Source organism: Elgaria multicarinata, chromosome 1, assembly GCF_023053635.1.
Source record: "Elgaria multicarinata webbii isolate HBS135686 ecotype San Diego chromosome 1, rElgMul1.1.pri, whole genome shotgun sequence".
Taxonomy (NCBI): Eukaryota; Metazoa; Chordata; class Lepidosauria; order Squamata; family Anguidae; genus Elgaria; species Elgaria multicarinata.
This window is the reverse complement of record NC_086171.1, coordinates 211587457-211610396: the sequence shown is the minus strand read 5'-3', so window position 1 is coordinate 211610396 and position 22940 is coordinate 211587457. Positions and strand designations below refer to the sequence as shown.

General features: G+C 48.7%; 1 protein-coding gene across 1 annotated transcript in view; it reads right to left on the bottom strand.

The window, feature by feature from the left end:
* Positions 1–7850: 7850 nt before the first annotated feature.
* The window catches only part of RGS19 (regulator of G protein signaling 19), a 43088-nt gene continuing 27998 nt past the window's right edge, over positions 7851–22940 (bottom strand). The window contains exons 3-6 of the mRNA XM_063147191.1: positions 21451–21590; positions 13433–13507; positions 9820–10054; positions 7851–8139 (exon numbers count right to left, since the gene is read on the bottom strand). Of these exons, the coding sequence (XP_063003261.1) occupies positions 7951–8139; positions 9820–10054; positions 13433–13507; positions 21451–21590 (639 nt within the window). The 3' untranslated portion in view covers positions 7851–7950. The remainder of the gene's footprint in view (positions 8140–9819; positions 10055–13432; positions 13508–21450; positions 21591–22940) is intronic.

Here is a 22940-nt window from a genome sequence, read left to right as displayed (position 1 = left end):
GTCAGACTTGATGGCCTTATAGGCCCCTTCCAACTCTACTGTTCTGTGATCTCGTAGCACTGAATTCTATAGATTGCTTTTGCTTTGTGAAGAGGCATATCCTTTTGTCTGTCCCAACTCACCACCAAGCAGTTTAGGAAAGTAGGAATCTGCTTTCTACCATCAGGCCACTGATCAGACCAGCTCAGTATTGCTGACACTGACTGGCAGCCACGGCTCTCCAGGGTTTCAGGCAGGAGTCTTTCCTAACCCTACATGGACATGCTGGGAATTGAACCTGGGGCCTTCTGCATACAATGCAGATACTCTACAATGCAGAATCTCATTGGGATTTCTGTTCTATAAACAGAACCGTTCCTCTCTATCCACCTGCTCCCCCAGGCCGCTCATAATTTTATAGACTTCTTTAATCCCCCACCCTGTCCCATTAGTCACCGTTTTTCTAAATGACGGAGCCCCAAAGGTTGTAGCCTTTTCTCACAGAGAAGATGCACAAGGTCCCTGGGAATTCCGGCTGTACTTTCCCGGCTCTGATGGGGTGATCAGAACGGCACATTTTTTCCATTGAGCTGTTCACCATGACCCCCAAGATCTCTCCTGGTTTGTCAGAAGACACTTTTGAGAATGAGCAAAAAAGAGCCACCCTACCAGACGTGTCTGTGCGGTTAAAGGGAGCTGTTGGAAAGGGAGCTTGTAGAATAAAGCCGCCTTCCAGAAAGAACATCGCAGTAAGGGGTGGTGGGTGCAGACATCAGACAGCAGCAGCACGGAGCCTGCTTATAGGGATGGGAGAACCACCGAGGATTGAGTTCATCGAAATTCTCCGAATGTCACTTCAAAGCTCGGTTTGATCGGCTCACATTTTCGTTTGCAACGTTTCCCGGTTTGTTCAAACAGGAAAAGTATGTATTTTCTGCCCAGGCTAAAGTGTGAAAAGGCATCGTTTTAAAAATGTGCATGTTAAAGTGCATTAAAACACGATTATTATTTTTTAAAAAACCATGATCTCAAGTTCAGGAATGTGCAGACGTTTTCCAAAATGAAATGTTCCTGCTTGGGGTTGTGCACGGGGCAGCTGATCTGCAAACTGAAAATCCTTGTACAGCCCTACTTGCTTCACCCTTCTCCGTCAGAAAGAACAGCTATGAGACCCTCGTAACGAAGAACTTCTACCTGAGGTTTTTTTCCCCTCTTCCAGTCCAGTCCCATTTCCTTTGGTGTCTTTAGACTGGAAGCATGAAGGCAGGGACTGTTGCATTGATCTTTGTTAGCGTTTCTGGAAACCTTTGGCTGAAGAGATAAAAAATACTTTAAACAGATTGGCTATAGACTAGTTGATTTACCAAGGTCAGCACACAGCGATGCAAGGAAGTGCTTGTCTATACTATTGCCAACCAATGTTCAGTCAGCAGGGACGGATCTACACTACTGCTTTAAAGCGCTTTATAACAGTTATAAAGCGCTTTAACTGCTTTAAAGCACTATAAAACTGTTATAAAGCGCTTTAAAGCAGTAGTGTAGATCCGGCCCAAGGCTCTGTGGAACCCGTCAGGCCCTAGATGTGAGAATCCAGCCCTACCTCTGTTTATTAGAGGCAAAACTATCCGATGGCATTAAGGGCGATAAAGAGGCACCTTAGAAATTGAGTTGGCAAGCAACATATTAAGAGGTTGGCTGCAAGAATCCAGTGTGAATTGTACTATGCTCAACTTTACTGGATTTCCAGTTCGGGGACACTGCATAGTATAAGGCTGACAGATGATCATCATTGAGGGAAATACGTGAAAGGTTGTCACACAGAGGAGGGCCAGGATCTCTTCTCCATCGTTCCAGAGTGCAGGACACGGAATAACGGGCTCAAGTTACAGGAAGCCAGATTCCGGCTGGACATCAGGAAAAACTTCCTGACTGTAAGAGCAGTAGGACAATGGAACCAATTTCCTAGGGAGGTTGTGGGCTCTCCTACTAGAGGCCTTCTAGATGCAACTGGATAGCCATCTGTCAAGGATACTTTGAGGTGGATTCCTGCATTGAACAGGGGGTTGGACTCGATGGCCTTGTAGGCCCCTTCCAACTCTACTATTCTATGATCCTGGGGGACAATGCAAATGAAAACAAGAGCAGTCAATACTGACAGTAAGGACCCAGTTCCACATTACATTTGATACGTTCAAAGTCATCAGTGGATTATTTTACTTGGCCACGTTCATGCAGTTGGGTTTTTTGAATGAATCCTTCCCCCACACAGTGACAGAGACGTGCGAACGCTTCCCTGGAAATTTTACTCGTCTTATAAAAACCCTTGCAGCTTCCTGTGAAATTCCTGTAGACGTTTCAACCTGGGCATAAGCTTCTAAAATCTGCTTTGGACTTTGCTGGTTGGAAACCTGGACCGTGCACAGCCCTCACCCTGAGAAATGGCATTTGTCGTACTGAAATGGTTTTTAGCCAACTTCTACCTATTTATCTTATAATACAGCCCTGTTCCTTTTTAAGCCTTTCCCCAACTGTGGTACATATAAACTATCCAGCATGTTGGAGGCCATTTACCTTACATTCCTATAAATTAAAGGCAGTTCCCAACATGTTTACACTGCAGTGTGACGAAGAAACGGAGCTGAGGATAGAGCTTGCAGAAAGGAGCACGCTCAATTCTCCATGGCTGGGAACAAGATTTTGTTCTTGTCTGAAGTGCAGCCCTTTATCGTCCCACCAGGACGGAATGACATCAATCACCTATATAAGGACCCTGCAGTGGTGAGGGAAAAACCTGCCCTTTTTCTTCAATTCCAGATATTACAGAATTCTGCATTCCCCCCGCCCTTTTTAAATTTAAAATGGGAGGTGCTACTTAACCCCCACCCCAACCGTCATTTCCCAGCTGAAGAATTACTCACTCCATCAAGGCATTTTTCAAGTTAGAAATACTCACTGCATGGAATTGCAGTTGCTTTATACCTTGGTCGGCAGCACAGATAATCACCGCCTTCACTTTCAATCCGAGATGACGAGACGCCACCCCAGCAGATGAAATGGAATTTGTGACTTAAATTGACTTTCAATGTGGCTATGCTGGGTGGGCACGAATGGACGATTTCTCACGTTGATTCAGTAGATGCAGCCTCTAGCCAATGTTCAGCTGGATGGATTCTCTCCTATTGAGCTAGTCACTGATCCTCAGTGGAATTTTCGCCTCCATGGTTATTTTTGCAGAGTTACGAATTGGCCTTGCCTCACTTGTACCTCCCTTCCTGGCTTTGCCGCTCAGCCAACATCACGATTACCGGCTGTATCCCTAAACCATAAAATGGACAAGATCTAGGCAGTACTGCAGGAACACTCAAAATTAGGGGTGTGCACGGACCCCCTGCTCCACCCCGTGGGCCGATCCGAAAATTTCGGATTGGCCCACTCCGCGCCGCTCCACCCATACTCCGCTCCTCTTCGCCACGGAGCTCCGGCTCCGAATCGGAGCTCCGCAGTGGAGGGGAAGTGGCGCCAGGTAAGGCCGGGAGAGGAGGGTGGCAGGTTTACTGGGCCCTGCCGCCATCGCCGCCCGTGTGGCGACGGCGGCAGAGCCCGGTAAGGGACTAAGGGGGAGGGGGGCCTTACCTGCCTCCGTCCGCGGTCCGTCGGCGTCTTCAATTGAGCCTGCGGTTCAACCAGGAAGTCTGGGCCGCAGGCTCAATTGAAGATGCCGACGGACCGCGGACGGAGGCAGGTAAGGGAGAGGAGGGCGGGGGGGGGGTTACCGGGCCCTGCCGCTGTCGTGCTTAGGGGCTGATTGGATCTCGTCCCTGGGTGAAGAACATTGATCTAACATTTTTTATTTTTATGAGCAAAGGGGATTGTTTAGCAAAAATTAGCTATACTCCAGTGTTACGTTCTGATTGGTTCATGCCGCAACAGGGCCCTGCCCTTTGCAAGCTTCAAATGCTGTACTGAATTCCCTATTCTTTGTCTGACTGCTCGCCTTTGAAGAGACTCAGACCTTGATTATAATCAATAAAGCGCTTTCGAACCCTCTGTCACTGGAAGTGTGGAGTCGTGCTTAGGGGCTGATTTGATCTCGTCCCTGGGTGAAGAACATTGATCTAACATGGGTGGCGCCATTTTGGTTACATAAAGGACAAGGCATTTGGAGAACAAGTTCACTATTAGTGTAGGTGTATGTTTATTAGGTGCTGACCTGCTCAGCCCTCATTCTCTACGTCACAGGGCCAAATCTGGAAATAAATATTATAACAGGCTAGGAGGGGGGTATTTGCCAACTGTTGTATTTCCTGCCATTTCTTTCCGACATTAAAGAGACGACATATTCAGACAGCGGTCGTGAATGTTATAGAGGACTTGTTGCTCTTCTCATCTTTCTTGTAGCACACACTCTCTCTCTGGCCGTTTCTACACCAGCCTGAAAATACGAGCTGGTCACAGCCGAGTCCCTGTGCATCCAAATGACGCACAGGGACTCCCAGGGGCACAAGCGCAGGTTTTCCCACGGATAATCCCTGGGGAAACCCGATTCTTCCCGGAGTCTCAGGATTGCCCTGAGACCGCAGGAGGTGTGGCCGCGCAACACCTTCCTTCCTCCCGGGATGTCGTGTGGACTAAGGGGAGGATTTCACGATTAGGGTATCACAAGATTCTCCCCCCTTCCTCCGTCTACACCAGGCTGGTGTAGAAATGGCCCCTCTCTCTGTCCCTCTCTCCCCCCAATTTGCACACCTGGCTGTTATTACTTCTGGTGGAAGTGAGTTCCACAAGTCAAAACACAAAGTCTGTTTTCGAAGGCTGCCACATGGATGAATGTCCTCTAATTTGACTATTGTGTGAAAATCTGGAGAAACAAAACCCCATTGGCTCCTCATGCGACTCCAAGGACAGTTTTCTGAGCGGCAGGCTCCACCGGGCAGAAATGAGGGAATGGCGAGTAAAAGACACTAGAGGAGGAGCCGGTGTGTTATTGCCTTTCCAACGTGTGTGGTGGTGGTGCTGCGGGCACAGATGGGATGAGAACAGGCCTCAATGCTCTTGCGAACAGTGTTTCAATGGAAACGGCATTCAAAACACACTCATCCCTTTAGCAAGAGGCAGTAAGAAGGAAGGGCTACGATTCAGGACCCTTCTCCTTCTCCTGAACAGAGGAACGCAACCCTTAAACTTATCCCCTATTATTAGCATCCGCTACAATTCCAGCACCCAGAATAAAACAACAGAGAAGCATTTCAAATTATGAAACGAGAGGGGGGGGGGGGAATGATGACGCCACAGCTCTGATGGAAGATGACATGAAACCAGCTGCCAGGGAGAATTTGTAAAGTGAAACTGACCTAGGTGGACAGTCGATGGGAACTAAAATGGTTCAGGTGAGAACTTTGCTTAGAGCAGCTACGTTTGCAGCACAGGAAGGAGGTTGTCACATCCCAATGGAATGGAAAAGAGCCAATGGAAACGAGGACAGGGCTCCTGCATCTTTAACAGTCGTCTTGAAAAGGGCATTTCAGCAGGGGTCATTTGCATGCGTGCAACACCTGGTGAAATCCCCTCTCTTTTGCATCTGCTCATGCTAGGCAGGGCTCCTGCAGCTTTAAATGTTGTGATGAAGAGGGAATTTCACCAGGTTCTCCATATCTACAAATGACACCTGCTGAAATTCCCTTTTCTATGCAACTGTTAAAGATACAGGAGCCGTGTCCTCCTTTCCATACGGTCACCCTAATCCAAGACAGATCTTCCTTTATGAGAAGATAAGACAACCTTCCCCGTTACAGTAACAACCACGATGGGGAAGAAACTGAACTGGTGCAACCCTCATCTTTCCCCAGAGCTCTTAAAGGAAACAAAGCCTACCTGAAAAGGATCATGGCAGTGATGAGTCTCCATTGCATTTACAGCAGTTAATGTAAGAAAAGCTCAGCAGGATGGATCAGGCATCCCACTTCCCAGTGACCCAGATCCAGTACTTCCAAAAAGCCCCCAAACAGGGCATGAAATTAGTAGTCTTCAGTGACTCAAGGCTTCCCTTCGGCAGGATGGCTAGCCCTCAGATGGCTGTGGAACTCTTCTGATTGCCAAGTGGAAACTGTCGGGCCGCCAGAGCCAACCTCCGTCCCAACCCAGCTCTGAGAAATTGACCCTATTATATTGCTGAGCAGGCTTCTGTTCAATCCAGTTCAGCTCCCAAAAGAAGTCTGGCAGACTTGTATTTTCCATCTGAGAAAGAGCCCACTCCCCTTTCCAGAATCAATTCTGAATCCTGGAGCTTCTCGCCAGGATCTGGCAAGCTGAAGAGGCCTTTTTGCCATCAAAGGCCACAGCAGAGGCCTCCCGGGTCTTCTTAATGCAGGCGCGTAATCACACTACGGGCATGTCTACACCGTGCCTTATCCCGGGGATCGTCCCGGGATCATCCCCGTGCATTCACATGACGCACAGGGGATCCCGGGGGCAGGGAGGGACGACCCCTCCATTTCCCTGGGATAACCGGGAAGGCTTTTAGCCCAATTTTTCCCACGGTCTCGGGATCATCCCGAGACCACTGGAGGTGTGGGCAGCCGTCCTGGCTTCGTCCCACCTCCTCGCGAGTAAATGCGAGGAGGCGGGAACCGCTTCAGGCGCTCCATGCCCATCAGGGGGTGGAAGCGGGATTAATTTTTTGTTTTTTTAAACTTATTTTTGCGTTGGAGCGTGTGTGTGTGCTCATCTTCTGTAAAAAAGAAAAAAGAAAAAATGGCGGGTGTGACATCCTTCGTTCCTCCCGGGATCTCGCGCATGCGTCTGTCTAAAGGGGGAGGATCTCGTGAGCAGAATATTGTGAAATCCTCCCCCCTCCCTCCCCTGGTGTAGGCATGCCCTACGTCCGCTCAGAGACACCTCCATGCAGGTGGGCTGTGGCCCACGATACTAGAGAAGCCTTCCGGACTCATAGCAAGACCTGCTGGGATTTCAGGTCGTTAGGACTTAGTTTTAAGTTGGTTCTCGGGAGGGCTGAGCCATAAATCTACCGGGGAGCTCTGCTTACAGTGGAACTCATCATCCACCCTATCTGTCCCTTGAAGAGCTCTGAGGCCAAGTTTTATCTGGTTCCCCCTGACCTCCCCTCCTCACGGAGATGAGAGAAGCTTTCCTGAGGTCTGTCCCCAGCTGGAATAAATGCAACCTGCAAACCACAAACCCTTTGAGTTTCACAAAACTTTTCTTTGGACAGGAAGCCTCTTCCAAATACTTACACGCAGTTCAGACTCTTCTTATCCTAAATCATGGTTGGGCAGAAAGAAGATCTCCAGAAGTGTTGGACTTCCAACTTGAAGTCCAAAAAAAGCCTACACTAGGTAGGTTCTACACTACCCAACTGACTGGTCTGGCAAAAGTTACCACCTGAACCACTTGAGATCGCTACGCACCTGCAGGACCACCATGGAAAAAAACCTCCTTTTAAAACATGGGTGGGCGGGGGAATGACAGATCAAAGAGAGAACAACATTCAGAAAATGTGGACTTTGGCTTTTTTCTTTTTTTGCCACGCCGTCCAAGACCCCCCCTTCCCCGCCGCTCACGTCCCCTCCCAAAATTTGGCTGCTCCCGTCCGTACTTCCGTTCTTCGGTGCGGTCAGCCAGGCGTTGGCTTGCCAACACGGATTCAGTAGTATAAGCAGAGGCCTGAGTTCGAGGTCTGCGGGACAACAGGTGCCGTTGCGCATTCTTCTGGCGGAAGAAGAGCGGGCGGGACTGCATGGAGCGAGGTTCCCAGTGGCACGGCAGCCAGGATGTAGTCAGAACCCAGTGGACTGTGGGATTTGGAGCATCTGGAATGCCTTTTTAGGTCTCTTGGCTCTGCAAAGGCCAAGTGGGAGATCCATATATTTTTTTTTAAAATTAACACCTGCTGTATGAAAGGAGAACCGTCACGCCCTTTTTCGTCTCCCCACCCCAGCCTGGTGGTGGTGGGGCTTAGGACTCCGAGGATGACCGGGAGAGGCTCTGGAGCAGCGCTTTGTATATGGCGGAGTTCAGAAAACGGGGGTAGGAGTCTCTGTGCATGAGCGTGTAGATCTGTAGCTGCGCGTCGTCGAAGGTGTGCGTCGACGGCTCCTGCATCTTGTGGTTGATGCCTTCGCGCACACGGGAGTCCAGGCTGACCTGAGCCACCGGGGTGGGGGTGGGGTGGGGGTGGGAGAGACATGGGAAATAAATTAAAAAAAAAAACACCATGAGGAAAAGGACTGGTACAGAGTAAGAGCCCCAAAGAGGGTGATAAAAACATCAACAGAGTGGAGGGAAGAGCGGACTTAGCAAGAGACGTTGCGAACGACGGTTCCAAAGTGGAAGCTGAAAATCTACCCCTTCCATGTTTGGGTTTAGAACATGAGAACATCAGAAGTGCCCTGATGCTGGGTCAGACCAAGGGTCCATCCAGTCCAGCACTCTGTTCACACAGGGGCCAAACCACACACACCCCAATATGGGACCTGCCCCCACGGAACATTGGCCTCTGGGGAACCAGAGGGGCACCATTCTCTGCTAGGTGCAGACTCCGCTCCACACCCCACTGCCAGCCTCCGCGCTCCCCGCCGAGGCCTCAGGCCCTCTGCTGCCTTTGCACTCCAAGCAAGTAAGCAGCAGCAACAGGGGCAAGGAGAAGGCGCCTCCACTCTCTTTATCCTCTCCCTGCCCGCCCCATGAGCAGACGTCTGGATTGGACTCAAAGGAAAGAGGGGGAGCGAATGGGCGCAGCCACAGGAGAAAGCAGGGGCCCTCATGGAGGGGACCCATGGCGGGAATCTTTCCCAACGGCCCCCCAAAACTAGGAGCTGGCATCAAGGAGAGGGTCTGCATTAGGGGTGTGCACGGATCCCCCGCTCCGCTCCGCCCATAGTCTGTTTCTCTTCGCCGCGGAGCTCCGGCTCCAAATCGGAGCGCCGCAGTGGAGGGGAGTGGCGCCAGGTAAGCCCCCCCTCCCTCCTCTCCCTTACCTGCAGAGACCAAGGGGGAGGGGGCCTTACCTGCGTCCGTCCGCGGTCCCTCGGCTTCTTCAATTGAGCCCGTGGCTCAACCAGGAAGTCTGGGCCGCAAGTGCGGCCTAGACTTCCTGGTTGAGCCGCGGGCTCAATTGAAGAAGCCGACGGAACGCGGACGGACACAGGTAAGGGAGAGAAGGGAGGGGGGGTTTACCGGGCCCTGCCGCTGTCACCGCATGGGCGACAGCGACAGTGGCAGGGCCCGGTAAACCCCACTTACCTTTCTGGTGGAGCTCTGGATCGAGGCGAAGGATCAGCCTTTACCTTGATCCTCTTCGCCACGCTCCGCCAGCCCCCCAATCCTCTTTGCCTCCGCCTTAAGGGTAGGCGAAGCCCCCCGCTCCGCTCCTGCTTCTCCGGTTCGAGGAGAAGCGGAGCACGTCCCTAGTCTGCATGTGTGTGTGTGTGAGAGAGAGATGTACGTACACCCCTACTTCAGGGGCGCTGCTTTATCGCTGCCATTAGGGGGCGAAAACAGCAATTCCAGCTGGCTCAGAGGTGTTGGGAAAGAGAGGAGGCCTCTTCCCTGGTCTGGCGCCCCCGACACGATGACTGCTTACGTCCGATTTGTTGTTAGAGGCGAGCGCCAGCAAGGAAATCCCTTGCTTATCTCCTCTGAGAGGAGCTTGGAAATAAGCAAGGGACAAGACTGCTGCCGTGCCGGCAATTGCAGGGGGTTCCGGCAGCCTCACGGGCAGCCCGCCGGCCGCACGTCCTGCACCCTGGTGCGCTGGATGGAACGGTTGCTTGTATTGGACCTGAAATGGCAGAGGGCTGAAAAAAACACGAATAAACGAAGTACCTCCTTGGGCGAGAGGATGGAGATGTAATCTTCGTAGATGATCCGGGCCTTCTCGTCGATGGCGTGCTTGTTACACTCGCTTTTGAGTTCCTCGCAAGCCAGCCAAAACAGCATGTTCTCCTCGCTGTACTCAGTCCGTAAGAACTCCCGGAACACGTTTCTGCCGGCCGGGTTTTTCATCAACTTGTCAAATGACTGGGACCAGCCCTTGATTTCCTCGGTGGTTGGCTTGGCGCTGAAAGGGTCGCTCCCCACCCAGCAGAGGCGAAACAAGCCAGAAGGAGCCACAAGGAAGAAGAGGGGGAGAAGAGGAGTTATTTCAGGGAGCCTTTGGCAAATTCCTGCCTGCTCATAGCAGTTCGCCCCAGTCTGATCGGGGGCTCTGAAAATTACTTTGAACTAGACCCTGACCCAGACTCTGAGCTAGGGAAAGCTTACACAAAGCACATTTATCCCCGGATGATCAAGTTACAATTTTTTACATGTGAAATGGACAGAGGTTTCGTATCTCCTCAAATCCTCAAACACCAGGGCAATGAGAATGATCTGGAAACAAAGCCCTATGAAGAGAGACTGAAAGAACTGGGCACGTTTAGCCTGGAGAAGAGAAGATTGAGGGGAGACATGACAGCACTCTTCAAAGACTTGAAAGGTTGTCACACAGAGGAGGGCCAGGATCTCTTCTCGATCCTCCCAGAGTGCAGGACACGGAATAACGGGCTCAAGTTATAAGAAGCCAGATTCCGGTTAGACGTCAGGAAAAACTTTCTGACTGTTAGAGCAGTACGACAATGGAACCAATGACCTAGAGCGGTCGTGGGCTCTCCCACACTAGAGGCCTTCAAGAGGCAGCTGGAAAACCATCTGTCAGGGATGCTTTAGGGTGGATTCCTGCATCGAGCAGGGGGTTGGACTCGATGGCCTTAGAGGCCCCTTCCAAATCTACTATTCTATGATTCTATGAAATTAAATCCTTGTAAGCTCAAATAATGTAGAAGAGTGATGTAAAAGCATGTGTCAAACTAGCCGCTTGGTACACATGAATTCAGAGCGCACAGCATGAAGAATGGAACAACAGGCTGTAGCTTTTACAAATATGGTTATGTTTTCAGCTGTTTCCCGCATGGGGATGGGGTAAGAAATTCATTCAGTCTGCATTTCGATGTAATCTTATTCAGAATTGCACTCCCAGAATCTAAACAAGATCCAGAATGTGGTTTGTCATTAAAATCTGGACGTTAGTGAAGTTTGTGATGCAGGTTGCAAAATAATATAAAAAAAAGAAAAAAGGGTGTACAAAAATGCATACACTTGAAACGGTGTGTACAAAAAAGCATATACTTGAAAAAAAGTGCTTAAAATGTGCTCCAAGCAGTGTAAAAATCACTTGGAAAAAATGGGTACATTTGAAAAAGTGTGTACATTGGGAGGGGGGAAGTATACAAAGTGTGTATTTGTTTTATCAAACGTGCACAAAAATACAAACAGATGTCCAGATAGACTTTAAAAAAAACTGTGGAGTCAAGATGGAACCAACTTAACATCAGAAAAACGAGAAGAAAAATGAGTCTGATAAATTCACCCCTCTCCTTTACCATGTTTGACGTAAGTGTTGTAACGTGTCCACGTGGCTCACCGCCGTCTGCTGTCACTGGTGGCAGATCTCCAGGGTCCAGGCAGATTCCTTGCTACCTGTGATCCTTTTAAGTGGAGATGCCATCAGGAGTTGAACCTGAGACCTTTGAAATCCAAAGCATGCGCCCTACATGGGTCCATGCTCTTCTCTCCCAAAGCAGGGCATGAGCCAACGGCCTCCTCCCACAGAAGGGGCACCACAGAAGCAAAATGAACACGATGGGATAGAAGTAAAGAAACAGGATAGAAAAGAATAGCTTCCATATCTTTTAAGCGAGAGCAACTCAGACAATACAGGGAGGAAAATTACCAGCAAAGACAATATTCTGCAACACACGCACACACAAAGAAAATGCTTGTGGATTGAGGGAGGGGAGCATTTGTGGCCAGGTTCCCAGCCAGATCAAGAAAGGCTTAAATGGCACGGCCTGTATAAATCATCCCAAGCGAGAGAAATTTGCATACATTTGTATTATTTTTCTTGATTCCATCGGGAGAACTAAATAGGTATGTAGGACCTGGAAACCTCAACTCCTGATCAGTGAAAATCCTGCCCTGTTCCATCCGCTGCCCCCTACAGACTCCATTCTGACATCTACAATTTCACCATACACCCTCATTTTCAAGGCTACTGAGGGCTAGAAACATGCTTTTTTGCAGGGGCTGGGGGGGGGGGGACGCTGAAAGAAAGAAAAAAGGAGTGCTAAATTCATTTTAATAGCAAATTCTTCACTTCCATAGAGGCAAGTCAAGCGCTTTTAAGCCCCATTTATTTCAATAGAAGAGATGTAAGGATCCGTTGAAAGTAATGAAATTCAGAAGGTGCATAATTTTGGCTGGATCTTGCGTGTAGCATTTATTTGGGATTTATTTCCCCTCCACATGGCTCCAAAGGAGCCCCGCAAAGCAGCTAGTAACATAGAAAAATCAGTCAATAAAAGCATCCAGTAAAACATATAAGTAAAAACTAGCAAATAATGCAATAGCCACAAACATGGAAACAAAGCCCTATGAAGAGAGACTGAAAGAACTGGGCATGTTTAGCCTGGAGAAGAGAAGATTCACGGGAGACAGGATAGCACTCTTCAAAGACTTGAAAGGTTGTCACACAGAGGAGGGCCAGGATCTCTTCTCAATCCTCCCAGAGTGCAGGACACGGAATAACGGGCTCAAGTTAAATTAATTATTATTAATTTTATTTATTTATATAGCACCATCAATGTACATGGTGCTGTACAGATTACACAGTAAATAGCAAGACCCTGCCGCATAGGCTTACAATCTAATAAAGTTGTAGTAAACAATAAGGAGGGAAAGAGAATGCAAACAGGCACAGGGAAGTGTAAACAGGCACCGGGTAGGGTGAAGCTGACAGTATAGGGTCAGAACAAACTTAATATTTAAAAGCTATAGGGAAAAGAAAAGTTTTTAGCTGAGTTTTAAAAGCTGTGATTGAGTTTGTAGTTCTCAAGTGTTCTGGAAGAGCTTTCCAGGCGTAAGGGGCAGCAGAAGAAAAAGGACGAAGCCGAGTAAGGGAAGTAGAGGCCCTTGGGCAGGCGAGAAGCATGGCATCAGAGGAGCGGAGAGCACGAGGGGGGCCATAGTGTGAGATGAGAGAGGAGAGATAGGCAGGAGCTAGGCCGTGAAAAGCTTTGAAGGTCAACAGGAGAAGTTTATATTGGCATCAGGAAAAACTTCCTGACTGTTAGAGCAGTATGACAATGGAACCAGTGACCTAGGGAGGTTGTGGGCTCTCCCACACTGGAGGCCTTCAAGAGGCAGCTGGACAACCACCTGTCAGGGATGCTTTAGGGTGGATTCCTGCATTGAGCAGGGGATTGGACTCGATGGCCTTATAGGCTCCTTCCAACTCTACTGATCTAGTTCCACCCAGTCCCCGGAGAGGCTTATATGGACAGTACGATGGTGTAACGGTTGAATATACAACAGTTCTAAGTGCTGAAAGGAAGCAACTCACCAGGATTCACAGTTTGGGATGGTCTCCAGTTTGGTGTCTCGTGACGCCCTCCACGCCCGCTCACGATCTTCATTCCTAATAATGAAAATAATAATAATAATAATAATAATAATAATAATAATAATAATAATAAATTTAGTTATTTGTTACCCGCCTCTCTCTCCGGATTGACAACATAAATGCAAATGCCATAAAATACATATAATTAAAACATGTAAAACTAATACGTTATTAAAAGCAGCACATTATTAAAAAGGCATCTTAAAATTCAACTGGGTAGGCCTGCCGGAAGAGATCCATCTTTATGGCTTTCTTAAAATCCGGAAGACTGTTAAATTGACGAATCTCTCCTGGCAGGTCATTCCATAATCTGGGAGCGGCAGAGGAAAAGTTCCTCTGGGTAATAGTCGTCGTAAGGAAGGGGTTCAGCGTGCTCAGAATTACTGTTTTTAGCAATTCACTCTTGTTCCTTGTCTGTTATAGAATTGCAGAAGCACCGCTTATCTCTCCACCTGGCCGTAGGCGGGAAGCCATCTCCTGGCTCCGTTGAGGCGAGAGCAGTGACCTTGGGGCAATTTGCAACTGTGAAGGAGAAATTGGCCCTTCCGGAGGGAGGGGGAGGAGTAGAAACGAGGGACCTTAAAAAGTCTACGAAATCTGAGGCCAGGGCCTGAGCTGAAGGACACCTGGCTGCGGGGAAGTATATTCTGTAACCAATGTTTTAGTTTGCTGGTACGGGGTTCGGGGTTGATGTATCTATTTTAGTAGCTAATCTGATGTAAATGCTTGCCTCTTACCCTTCCTAATTCAATAAAGGATTGGGCTTAACCCTTTCAAATTGAGAGCTGTGTGCTTTATTCCAAGATCTGTGCAAAATCCAGTGGGCAGCCAGGTTGGCCGAGTGTGGTTTCCTTTACCTTCGTCAGCCTTGTTTTTGTTGGCTGGAGTAAATTCTTCCCAGAGGACCTGAGTGTGCGGGGCGGATCGTACAGGAGAAGGCGATCCCGCAGGTAGCCCGGACCCAAACCATGTAGGGCTTTAAAGGTGATAACCAACGCTTTATACTTTGCCCGGAAACTAATTGGCAGCCAGTGAAGAGATTTTAAAACTGGTGTAATGTGGTCACCCCTAGGTGTACTGGTGACCAGCCTGGTCACCGGTAACAGATAGAATGGGGTGTGCACAACTTCAAGAAAGAAGCTATGGGTTGGCGTCTAATGAAGACAAATTTTAACTGGCTTTTAATGAATATGAGAGAATGGGGGTAACAGAGAGTGAAGGTGCCCCCCTTGAAGGCAACACCATGCATGGGATCTAAGGATGTAAAAAAGCCTCTAGTTGACCAATTTAAAACATATACTAGGGAAAAAATGGATTTGGGTGAGCAAACCAAAGGAAGTAAGGCAGGTGGCTACTAGGAGGAGGGCTTTCTCCGCTGTGGCACCCCGGCTGTGGAATGAGCTCCCCAGAGAGGTCCGCCTGGCGCCTACACTGTACTCCTTTCGTTGCCGGCTGAAGACCTTTTTATTCGCTCAGTATTTTAACACTTAATTTTAACTTAAATTTAAATTTTACTGTTCTAACTCTGTATTTTAATCTTATATCAATTTTTGCTGCATGGTTTTATCCTGGTTGTGCTTTTTATACTGTATTTTGTATTTGTGCTTTTAACCTGTTGGTTGTTTTATTATGGTTTTAATTTTTGTGAACTGCCCAGAGAGCTTCAGCTATTGGGCGGTATAAAAATGTAATAAATAAATAAATAAATAAATAAACCAGCCAGGCTTCATGCAAATTCAGTGGCCAGTTTGAACTGGGTGAACATTTCTTTCCAACTTGAAACATTTCACACCACAGGAGGAATTGCATCTGGAGATTCGCCTTAAGAACCATCCCTCAACATGCTACCATTGACATTTTATTTTTATTTTTCAGCGGCCACGTTATTGTATTCTTTTGCAATTTTAATTGTGGGCCATGTTGAAAGGGCCTCCGGAGGACCAGAAGGCAGAGTGTCATAAAGATTAGGAATGAATAAATCCTGTCATCAAACGCATTCGTTCCTGATGCCCCCCAAAATACGAGAGACAACGGAAAGCAAACTTAAGTCGTTTCAAACGTGTTCCTTTATCCCTTTTGGACATCCATGTTCAAATAAGGTTTAAATGGCATGTTAATGGATCAAAGTTCTGGGCTTCTTTTTTCAAGCTCAAAGCAGCCTGGGAAATGCTGCTTAACCCTTTCCTCTCTGATCGTTTCCCCACTCAAAAATCACCTTTCCTGAACTGTGATTTCACCCACGAGGTGGGGGGAACACACCTTTCTCCCGACAGATGAAAAAGCAGCTAGGGGATGTCAATTTTGGGTTGAAAAATGGCGGTGCGAGGAGTACCTAGCCTCTTTTTGCTCCGTTGCAGCTTGCCTTGTGCTGCTGTGTGTTTTAAAAGCAAAACACAGAGAGGGAAAATTGTTGAACTCCAGTTGTTCACTCTTCAGAACAGTAAACTTCGGGGGGGGGGGAAAACTCTACAGTGGACTTTACCAAATCTGGCCAGTAGAGGTCAGCGTTCCCTCAAAGTTAAGCATGCAGGGATGTACACCAATTTCGTTTTGATTCGATTTTTGACCGGAAGTTCTACAGCTTCTTCTTCTTCTACAGAAGAAGAAGAGGAGTTGGAGGAGGAGGAGGAGGAGGAGGAGGAAGAGGAAGAGGAGGAGGAAGAGGAAGAAGAGGAGGAGGGGAAGAAGAAGAAAAAGAAGAAGAAGAAGAAGAAGAGGAGGAGGAGGAGGAAGAAGAGGAGGAGGAAGAAGATGAAGAAGAAGAGGAGGAAGAAGATGAAGAAGAGGAGGAGGAGGAGGCGGAGGAGGAGGAAGAGGAAGAAGAAGAGGAGGAGGAAGAGGAAGAAGAGGAGGAGGGGGAAGAAGAAGAAGAGGAGGAGGAGGAGGAGGAGGAAGAGGAGGAGGAGGAAGAAGATGAAGAAGAAGAGGAGGAGGAAGAAGATGAAGAAGAGGAGGAGGAGGAAGAAGAAGAAGAGGAGGAGGAAGAAGAAGAGGAGGAGGAGGAAGAGGAAGAAGAAGAGGAGGAAGAAGATAAAGAAGAAGAAGAGGAGGAGGAAGAGGAAGAAGAGGAGGAGGGGGAAGAAGAAGAAGAAGTAGAGGAAGAGGAAGAAGAAGAGAAGAGGAAGAAGAGGAGGAGGAGGAAGAGGAGGGGGAGGAGGAGGAGGAGGAGGAGGAGTCCTTCTTAGTGTTAGGGTGCAATCCCATGCATGTTTAGACAGAAAAAAGTCCTACAACTCCCAGCATTCACCAGCTCGGAATTGTTGGACTCTCTCTCTCTCTCTCACTGTGCCTAAGTCTGTGCCCTTTTTCTTCTTAGTCCATGTACTTTGACCCACTGACAAAAATGAGACTTAAGTTAGACTAGCACTGGATACAACCCATTGGATACAACCTGATATTAGCTGCCGTCTAAGCCAGGAAATAGCAACACTTGCTAGAACAGATTGTGGGGAATTTAGCCAATGCAGAATATATCCTCAATCCAACACACACACACACACACACTCCCAAACCCAAACAAAACTACACGGAGCTTCCAACGGCCTCTATGCTTGGTGAAGCACAAATACAGCGGGAGCATCTGCTCAAGATGGTGTTTACACTCGCTTTGTTCAATACTCCCCCAATTAGCCTCCAGCCGTAAAGAAAGCTGAAATACACGGACCACCCCAAATACTACAGCTGAACAGCCAGCAATGAAGTGCTGGTGAAAGCTTCAAATCGGGATGCTGAATGGTGCAAAATCCTGTGCATGTATAGACAGAAAAAAGTCAGGCAACTCCCGGCATTCCCCAGCCAGCCATGCTGGCTGGGGAATGTGGGAGTCGTCTGACTTTTTTCTGTCTATACATGCATAGATAGGATTGTGGCCTAAAGGACCGCCTTCTGCCTGTCCGCTTCGGTCAGCCGAGGAAGCCCTGCTTGATGTCCTGCCAGAACATGAAGTCTGGTCCGTGGAATAGGGCCCTCTATATTGCTCTGCCCAAGCTGTGGAACTCCCTGCTGCAGGAGATGTGTCTGGTCCCCTCCCAGATGACGCTTAGTCAAAAGTTAAAGGCCTTGTTATTCTGTTGGGATTCTGGCCTGACCAGGAGATGAATGTCTTATTCCTGTTCTTGATAACGTCCTTAAACAGCTTTCTTCTTGTTCAATCTAATTTGAATACTTTTAACAGATTGGTGTGTTTTTTTTAATAAAAAAATGGATGGTGAGCTCCCTTAGGCAGTTTACTGTGAAAAAGAACGTTTTACATTAATAATAAGTCACGTCAGTCACTGGCATCACATCAAAAAACTATACAGAAAACCTCCAGAAACTGGGCCTACCAACATCCAGGAAGCAGTCATGCTTAAAACATGCTCAATTGTCAGGAAATTCCTGAATTGGTAAAAGACAGCGTGACTTGGCAACGCCTGTCGTGTCTGTCTAGAAAAACCGTGATACACAAAAGGGAGGAACCCCTCACTGCGAAAACAGGAACAAACAGGAGGACCCCAGGGGAGTAATGAATGGAACTGTGTACAAATAAACGCACACAGATGAGATAATCCAGTCAGGACTAGGGGCGAGCCGGCAGTGAAGTGCTGGTGACACGTGTCTACACGTCTACACGTGACACGCGACGGAGTAAGGGAAAGCCCCATCTCGTTGGTCTTTTTTTTTTTTTAGGTTAAAGGGGCCATGTGTGCAAGAGCGCACCAACGATAAAGTAGGTCTTTTTTTTTTTAAAGAAAAGGGTTCCCACTCCCCCCGATTTCCCCCTCGATCTCCGATCCCCCCGCCCGCCCGACGCCACCATATCAGATCCTCCCCACCCGCCCAGTCCAATCCCCCCCCATCGCCCCTGGGCCGCGATTCCCCCCCATCTCTCCCGCTGGGTCCGCCCTCCCCCCCAGCCCCCCCCAGCTGGGTCCGCCCTCCCCCCCAGCCCCTATTTCCCTCCTCCCCCCCCGGCCTGATGGGCATAGCGCTCCTGTGGAGTGCTGTGCCCAGTGCGTGGCTTCTCCTGGCTACTTGCGAGTAAGCCGCGTAGCCAGGAAAAGCCGAGGAACCGGCTAGACCTTCTGCAGCCCCGGGCTCAGCCCGGGACTGTGGAAATACCGGGCCACAACCGGTGCCGGTTATCCCGGGCCAACGGAAGGTTTAGCCCGGGCTGACCCCAGGATCCCCTGTGCGTCATCTGGATGCACGGGGTGAGCCCGGGTATCAGCCTGGGCTAAACCCTCATCTAGCAACGGCCTACGACTTGGGGCGAAATATCTCAAACACCTCATTTCACAATCCGGAGTTACCGTTTAAATGTAGATGTGTGTTAGATAAATGTGGGTTTACATTCCTGGATTTCAAGGTATTGCATATATGTGTTTACTTGCATTTATGTCCTGTAAATGAGTCTGTGCTTAATGAGGCATATGAGATATTTCGCCCCAAGTTGTCATCTCCTAATATGTGCCCTGTATTTGTGTAAGGCTTGTTGTACTTTAATGCACGTTGACCATTCAAATCAATGTTTGCATAAGATATTGTACAACGTGAACGATTCTTTGCATTTGTACAACATGAACGATTTTTTGTATATGTTGAGTTTTTGTGGAAACATACATCCCAGATAATACAGATAAAGGCCTTAGGTAGACCTACCTGTTATCCTGCAACGGAGGAGGGAAGATCTCGCGTTGTGTTTAATGCGAGATCCCTCCTCTGTCTACACATGACGACCTCCGTAGGAGAAGCGTCGCGTCCGCCATTTTTTTTTAAAGGACCAGCAGCGCACGAACGCTCGTGCGCAAAAGGTAAGTCCTTTTTTAATTTTAAATTATTTTCCCTGCTCCCCCCACCCTACCCCCGATGGGTGCAGCACTCCTGAGGAGCGCTGCGCCCCGTGCGCAACTCCCCGTGAGAATCGCGCTGAGCCGGGTCAACCTGCGGCACCTGGCCACATGTTCTGCCGTCTCGGGCTCCGCCTGGGACCGCAGAAAAACCGGGGCCAAAGGCGAGGGCTATATCCCAGGGCAAGAGAAGGATCATCCCTCCCTGATCCCGGGATACCCTGTGCGTCATGTGGACGCACAGGGACAATCCCGGGGTTTGCCGACAAGCTGGAGCGTGTTCAGAAGAGGACAACCAGGATGATCAGGGGTCTGGAATCAAAGCCCTATGAAGAGAGACTGAAAGAACTGGGCATGTTTAGCCTGGAGAAGAGAAGATTGAGGGGAGACATGAGAGCACTCTTCAAATACTTAAAAGGTTGTCACACAGAGGAGGGCCAGGATCTCTTCTCGATCCTCCCAGAGTGCAGGACACGGGATAACGGGCTCAAGTTAAAGGAAGCCAGATTCCGGCTGGACATCAGGAAAAACTTCCTGAGAGCAGTACGACAATGGAATCTGTTACCTAGGGAGGTTGTGGGCTCTCCCACACTAGAGGCCTTCAAGAGGCAGCTGGACAACCCTCTGTCAGGGATGCTTTAGGGTGGATTCCTGCATTGAGCAGGGGGTTGGACTCGATGGCCTTGTAGGCCCCTTCCAACTCTGCTATTCTATGATTCTATGATAATGCCCCGTCTAGCTATGGCCTAAGAATCACCAAAAACCCCAACTTGTACACAGTTCTATTCATTACCCCTCTGGGGTCCTTCTGTTTGTTGTTCCTGTCTAGAAAAACCGCCATGAGCAAGAAAGATGAATAAAATAATAATAATAATAATAATAATAATAATAATAATAATAATAATACACGTTCCCCAACACTTCTTTCTGTGCCCAACCAGGAAGGCAGAAATGCTCAGGGGCATTCTATAGTCCAGACTAGAAGTGTGCCAAATTTCTCCCTCGTTCCTTGCACTTTCAAGGCTCCATTTGTCCCCTGCATAGGTGGAGGGGAAATTTGGTGGCTCACAGTTGGGTGAATGTAAAGAATGTTTGTTTCTTATCTTAAATAAGAGGTGGCCTAGAGGTTTTCCTCTTCTTCTTTTTCTTTCTTAAACCAAAAAAGTAAAGAAAGGCTGAGTTCGGACAACACGTTAGTCAACGGTGGCTTTAGAACGTCATGGCGGAGTTTTTACACCACCGTTGAGAAATGTGTTGCCTGGAGGGAAAACTCCACACCACGGTGGAGGCTTTTTTTAGAAAACATTCCATGCTGAATATCCACGCTGTGTAGGGTGACCCTATGCAAAGGACAGGGCTCCTGTATCTCTAACAGTTGCATAGAAAAGGGAATTTCAGCAGGTGTCATTTGTATATATGGGGAACCTGGTGAAATTCCCTCTTCATCACAGCAGTTAAAAGTTCAGGAACTATCCTAGAGTGACCAGATTTATTCATTTATTTATTTATTAGATTTTTATACCGCCCAATAGCCGAAGCTCTCTGGGCGGTTCACAAAAACATTTAAAAGAGGGCAGAGCTCCTGCAGCTTTAACTGTTGTGATGAAGATGAAATTTCACCACGTTCTCCATATATACAAAATGACACCTGCTGAAATTCCCTTTTCAATACAACCCTTAAAGATAAAGGAGCCCTGTCTTCCTTTTCATAGAATCCTAGAATCCAGAGTTGGAAGGGGCCTATAAGGCCATCAAGTCAATGCCTAATGCTGGTCACCCTAATATGGTCACCCTAATGCTGTGCAAAGGAGAGTTCCTGCACAACCGTTGTGTGGCGGGCCCCGTGGAGTTTTCCATTGCGTTGTGTCGACTTTTCCCACTGCCTACAGAGTTCCTGGGCAAGAGCGGTGAAAGGAGTGAGTGCCGCTCTAGGAGAGCCACCAGGATTGGTTTTTTTGCAGCAATGGCTGATGGGATACCATCGGGAGGACCGAGGAATTCCCTCCATTTCTGGATTTGCTGGGTCCAAGTCTTTGTGCGTGCGTGCAGACGAGGACCTTTGGTGACGGCTGAACACAACCCCTCTCCCCACCCAACACACAACCCCCACCACGATTTGTAGCCACGTACCACGAGCAACTGCAGCAGCAACACCAGCAAAGGCAGCAGGGGTTGGCCCGTCGGTGGTTGCTGGCCCGTCGCAGTGCTGTCGGAGATGTCTCATGTTGGGACATTGGAAGGGGTCTGTCAGGGTACTGCGTCTCCGGGTACTGCAAAGGCAAGATGCAGAACAGGCAGGGTAAGCAAGGCAGCTCAGGGGGACTTTGACGGAAGGAGCCCTTCCCGGGGGTGGGGTCGAAGGCAAGGATACAAAAAGTACCAGCGTATTGTAGCTTGGAACCCTTATTGCCAATAACTAAGCCTTGGGAAAGGCATTTCGACCTTACCGAATGGGGGAAAAAACTTGCACATTGATTGGTGGTTGGGGGAAAGGGGGTGGGGCCAGGGAAAGGGGGAGTGGTCATTTGAGCAACACCAGAGGGGCAGTTCGTGATCCCCGGAGGGTGGGATCCGGCGCCCAGGCCTGAGGTTCCCTGCCCTGGAGCACCGGGGGGAAAGTTTTAAGAACCTAAGAACGTAAGTGCTATGCTGGATCAGACCGAGGGTCCATCTAGTCCAGCACTCTGATCACACAGTGGCCAACCAGCCATCGGCCAGGGATGAACAAGCAGGACATGGTGCAACAGCCCCCTCCCACCCATGTTCCCCAGCAACTGGTGCACACAGGCTTATTGCCTCGGATACTGGAGATAGCACACAACCATCAGGGCTAGCAGCCATGGATAGCCTTCGCCTCCAGGAATTTATCCAACCCCTTTTTAAAGCCATCCAAATTAGTGGCCATTACCACATGTTGTGGTAGTGAGTTTCATAATTTAACTATGCGTCTTGAGGAAAACAAAACCCATTTGCCTTGACGCACAAAATTAAGCTTCGGTTTCCGTCTTGGGGGACCCCTTCCTTTCACAAAACAGGCCCCCTGCCCTGCAGTCGTTCCACAAATACACGAGAAATTCATGATTGGAAAGAAGTCGCTGAAAAATTTAAATGATACACAATGAACGTATAGCTTGGGCGCATCAGGCCTGAGATCCAATCCCAAAGCATCTCCAGCCGAAGGAGAGATCTCTTTTCTTATGGCTCAGCCAGGAGGGCCGGGAAAGACGGCTGTTCAAGACCCTGGTGAGCAACCTCCTGTCAGGCGTGACTGTCTCATACATAGCTAGGCCCACACAGGGGAGTTCCACGCACACAGCCAGCAACGTTCCAGAGGTTTCTGCTGCAGCGGGCTCACACAGTTCAACACCTGAGCTGTTTCTCAGTTGCGGAGCTCTGATTATGGTACTTTCCTCCCCAAGGGATGCTTGCCAGGAGCTGATTTTATGCATGTTTAAGGTGCAATCCTATGCATGTTTAGATAGAAAAAGTCCCAACAATCCTTTGCATGTTTTTAGGGCACAATCCTATGCATGTTGAGACAGAAAAAGTCCTACAACCTATGCATGTTTAGGGCACCATTCTATGCATGTTTAGACTGAAAAAAGTCCTACAATCTTATG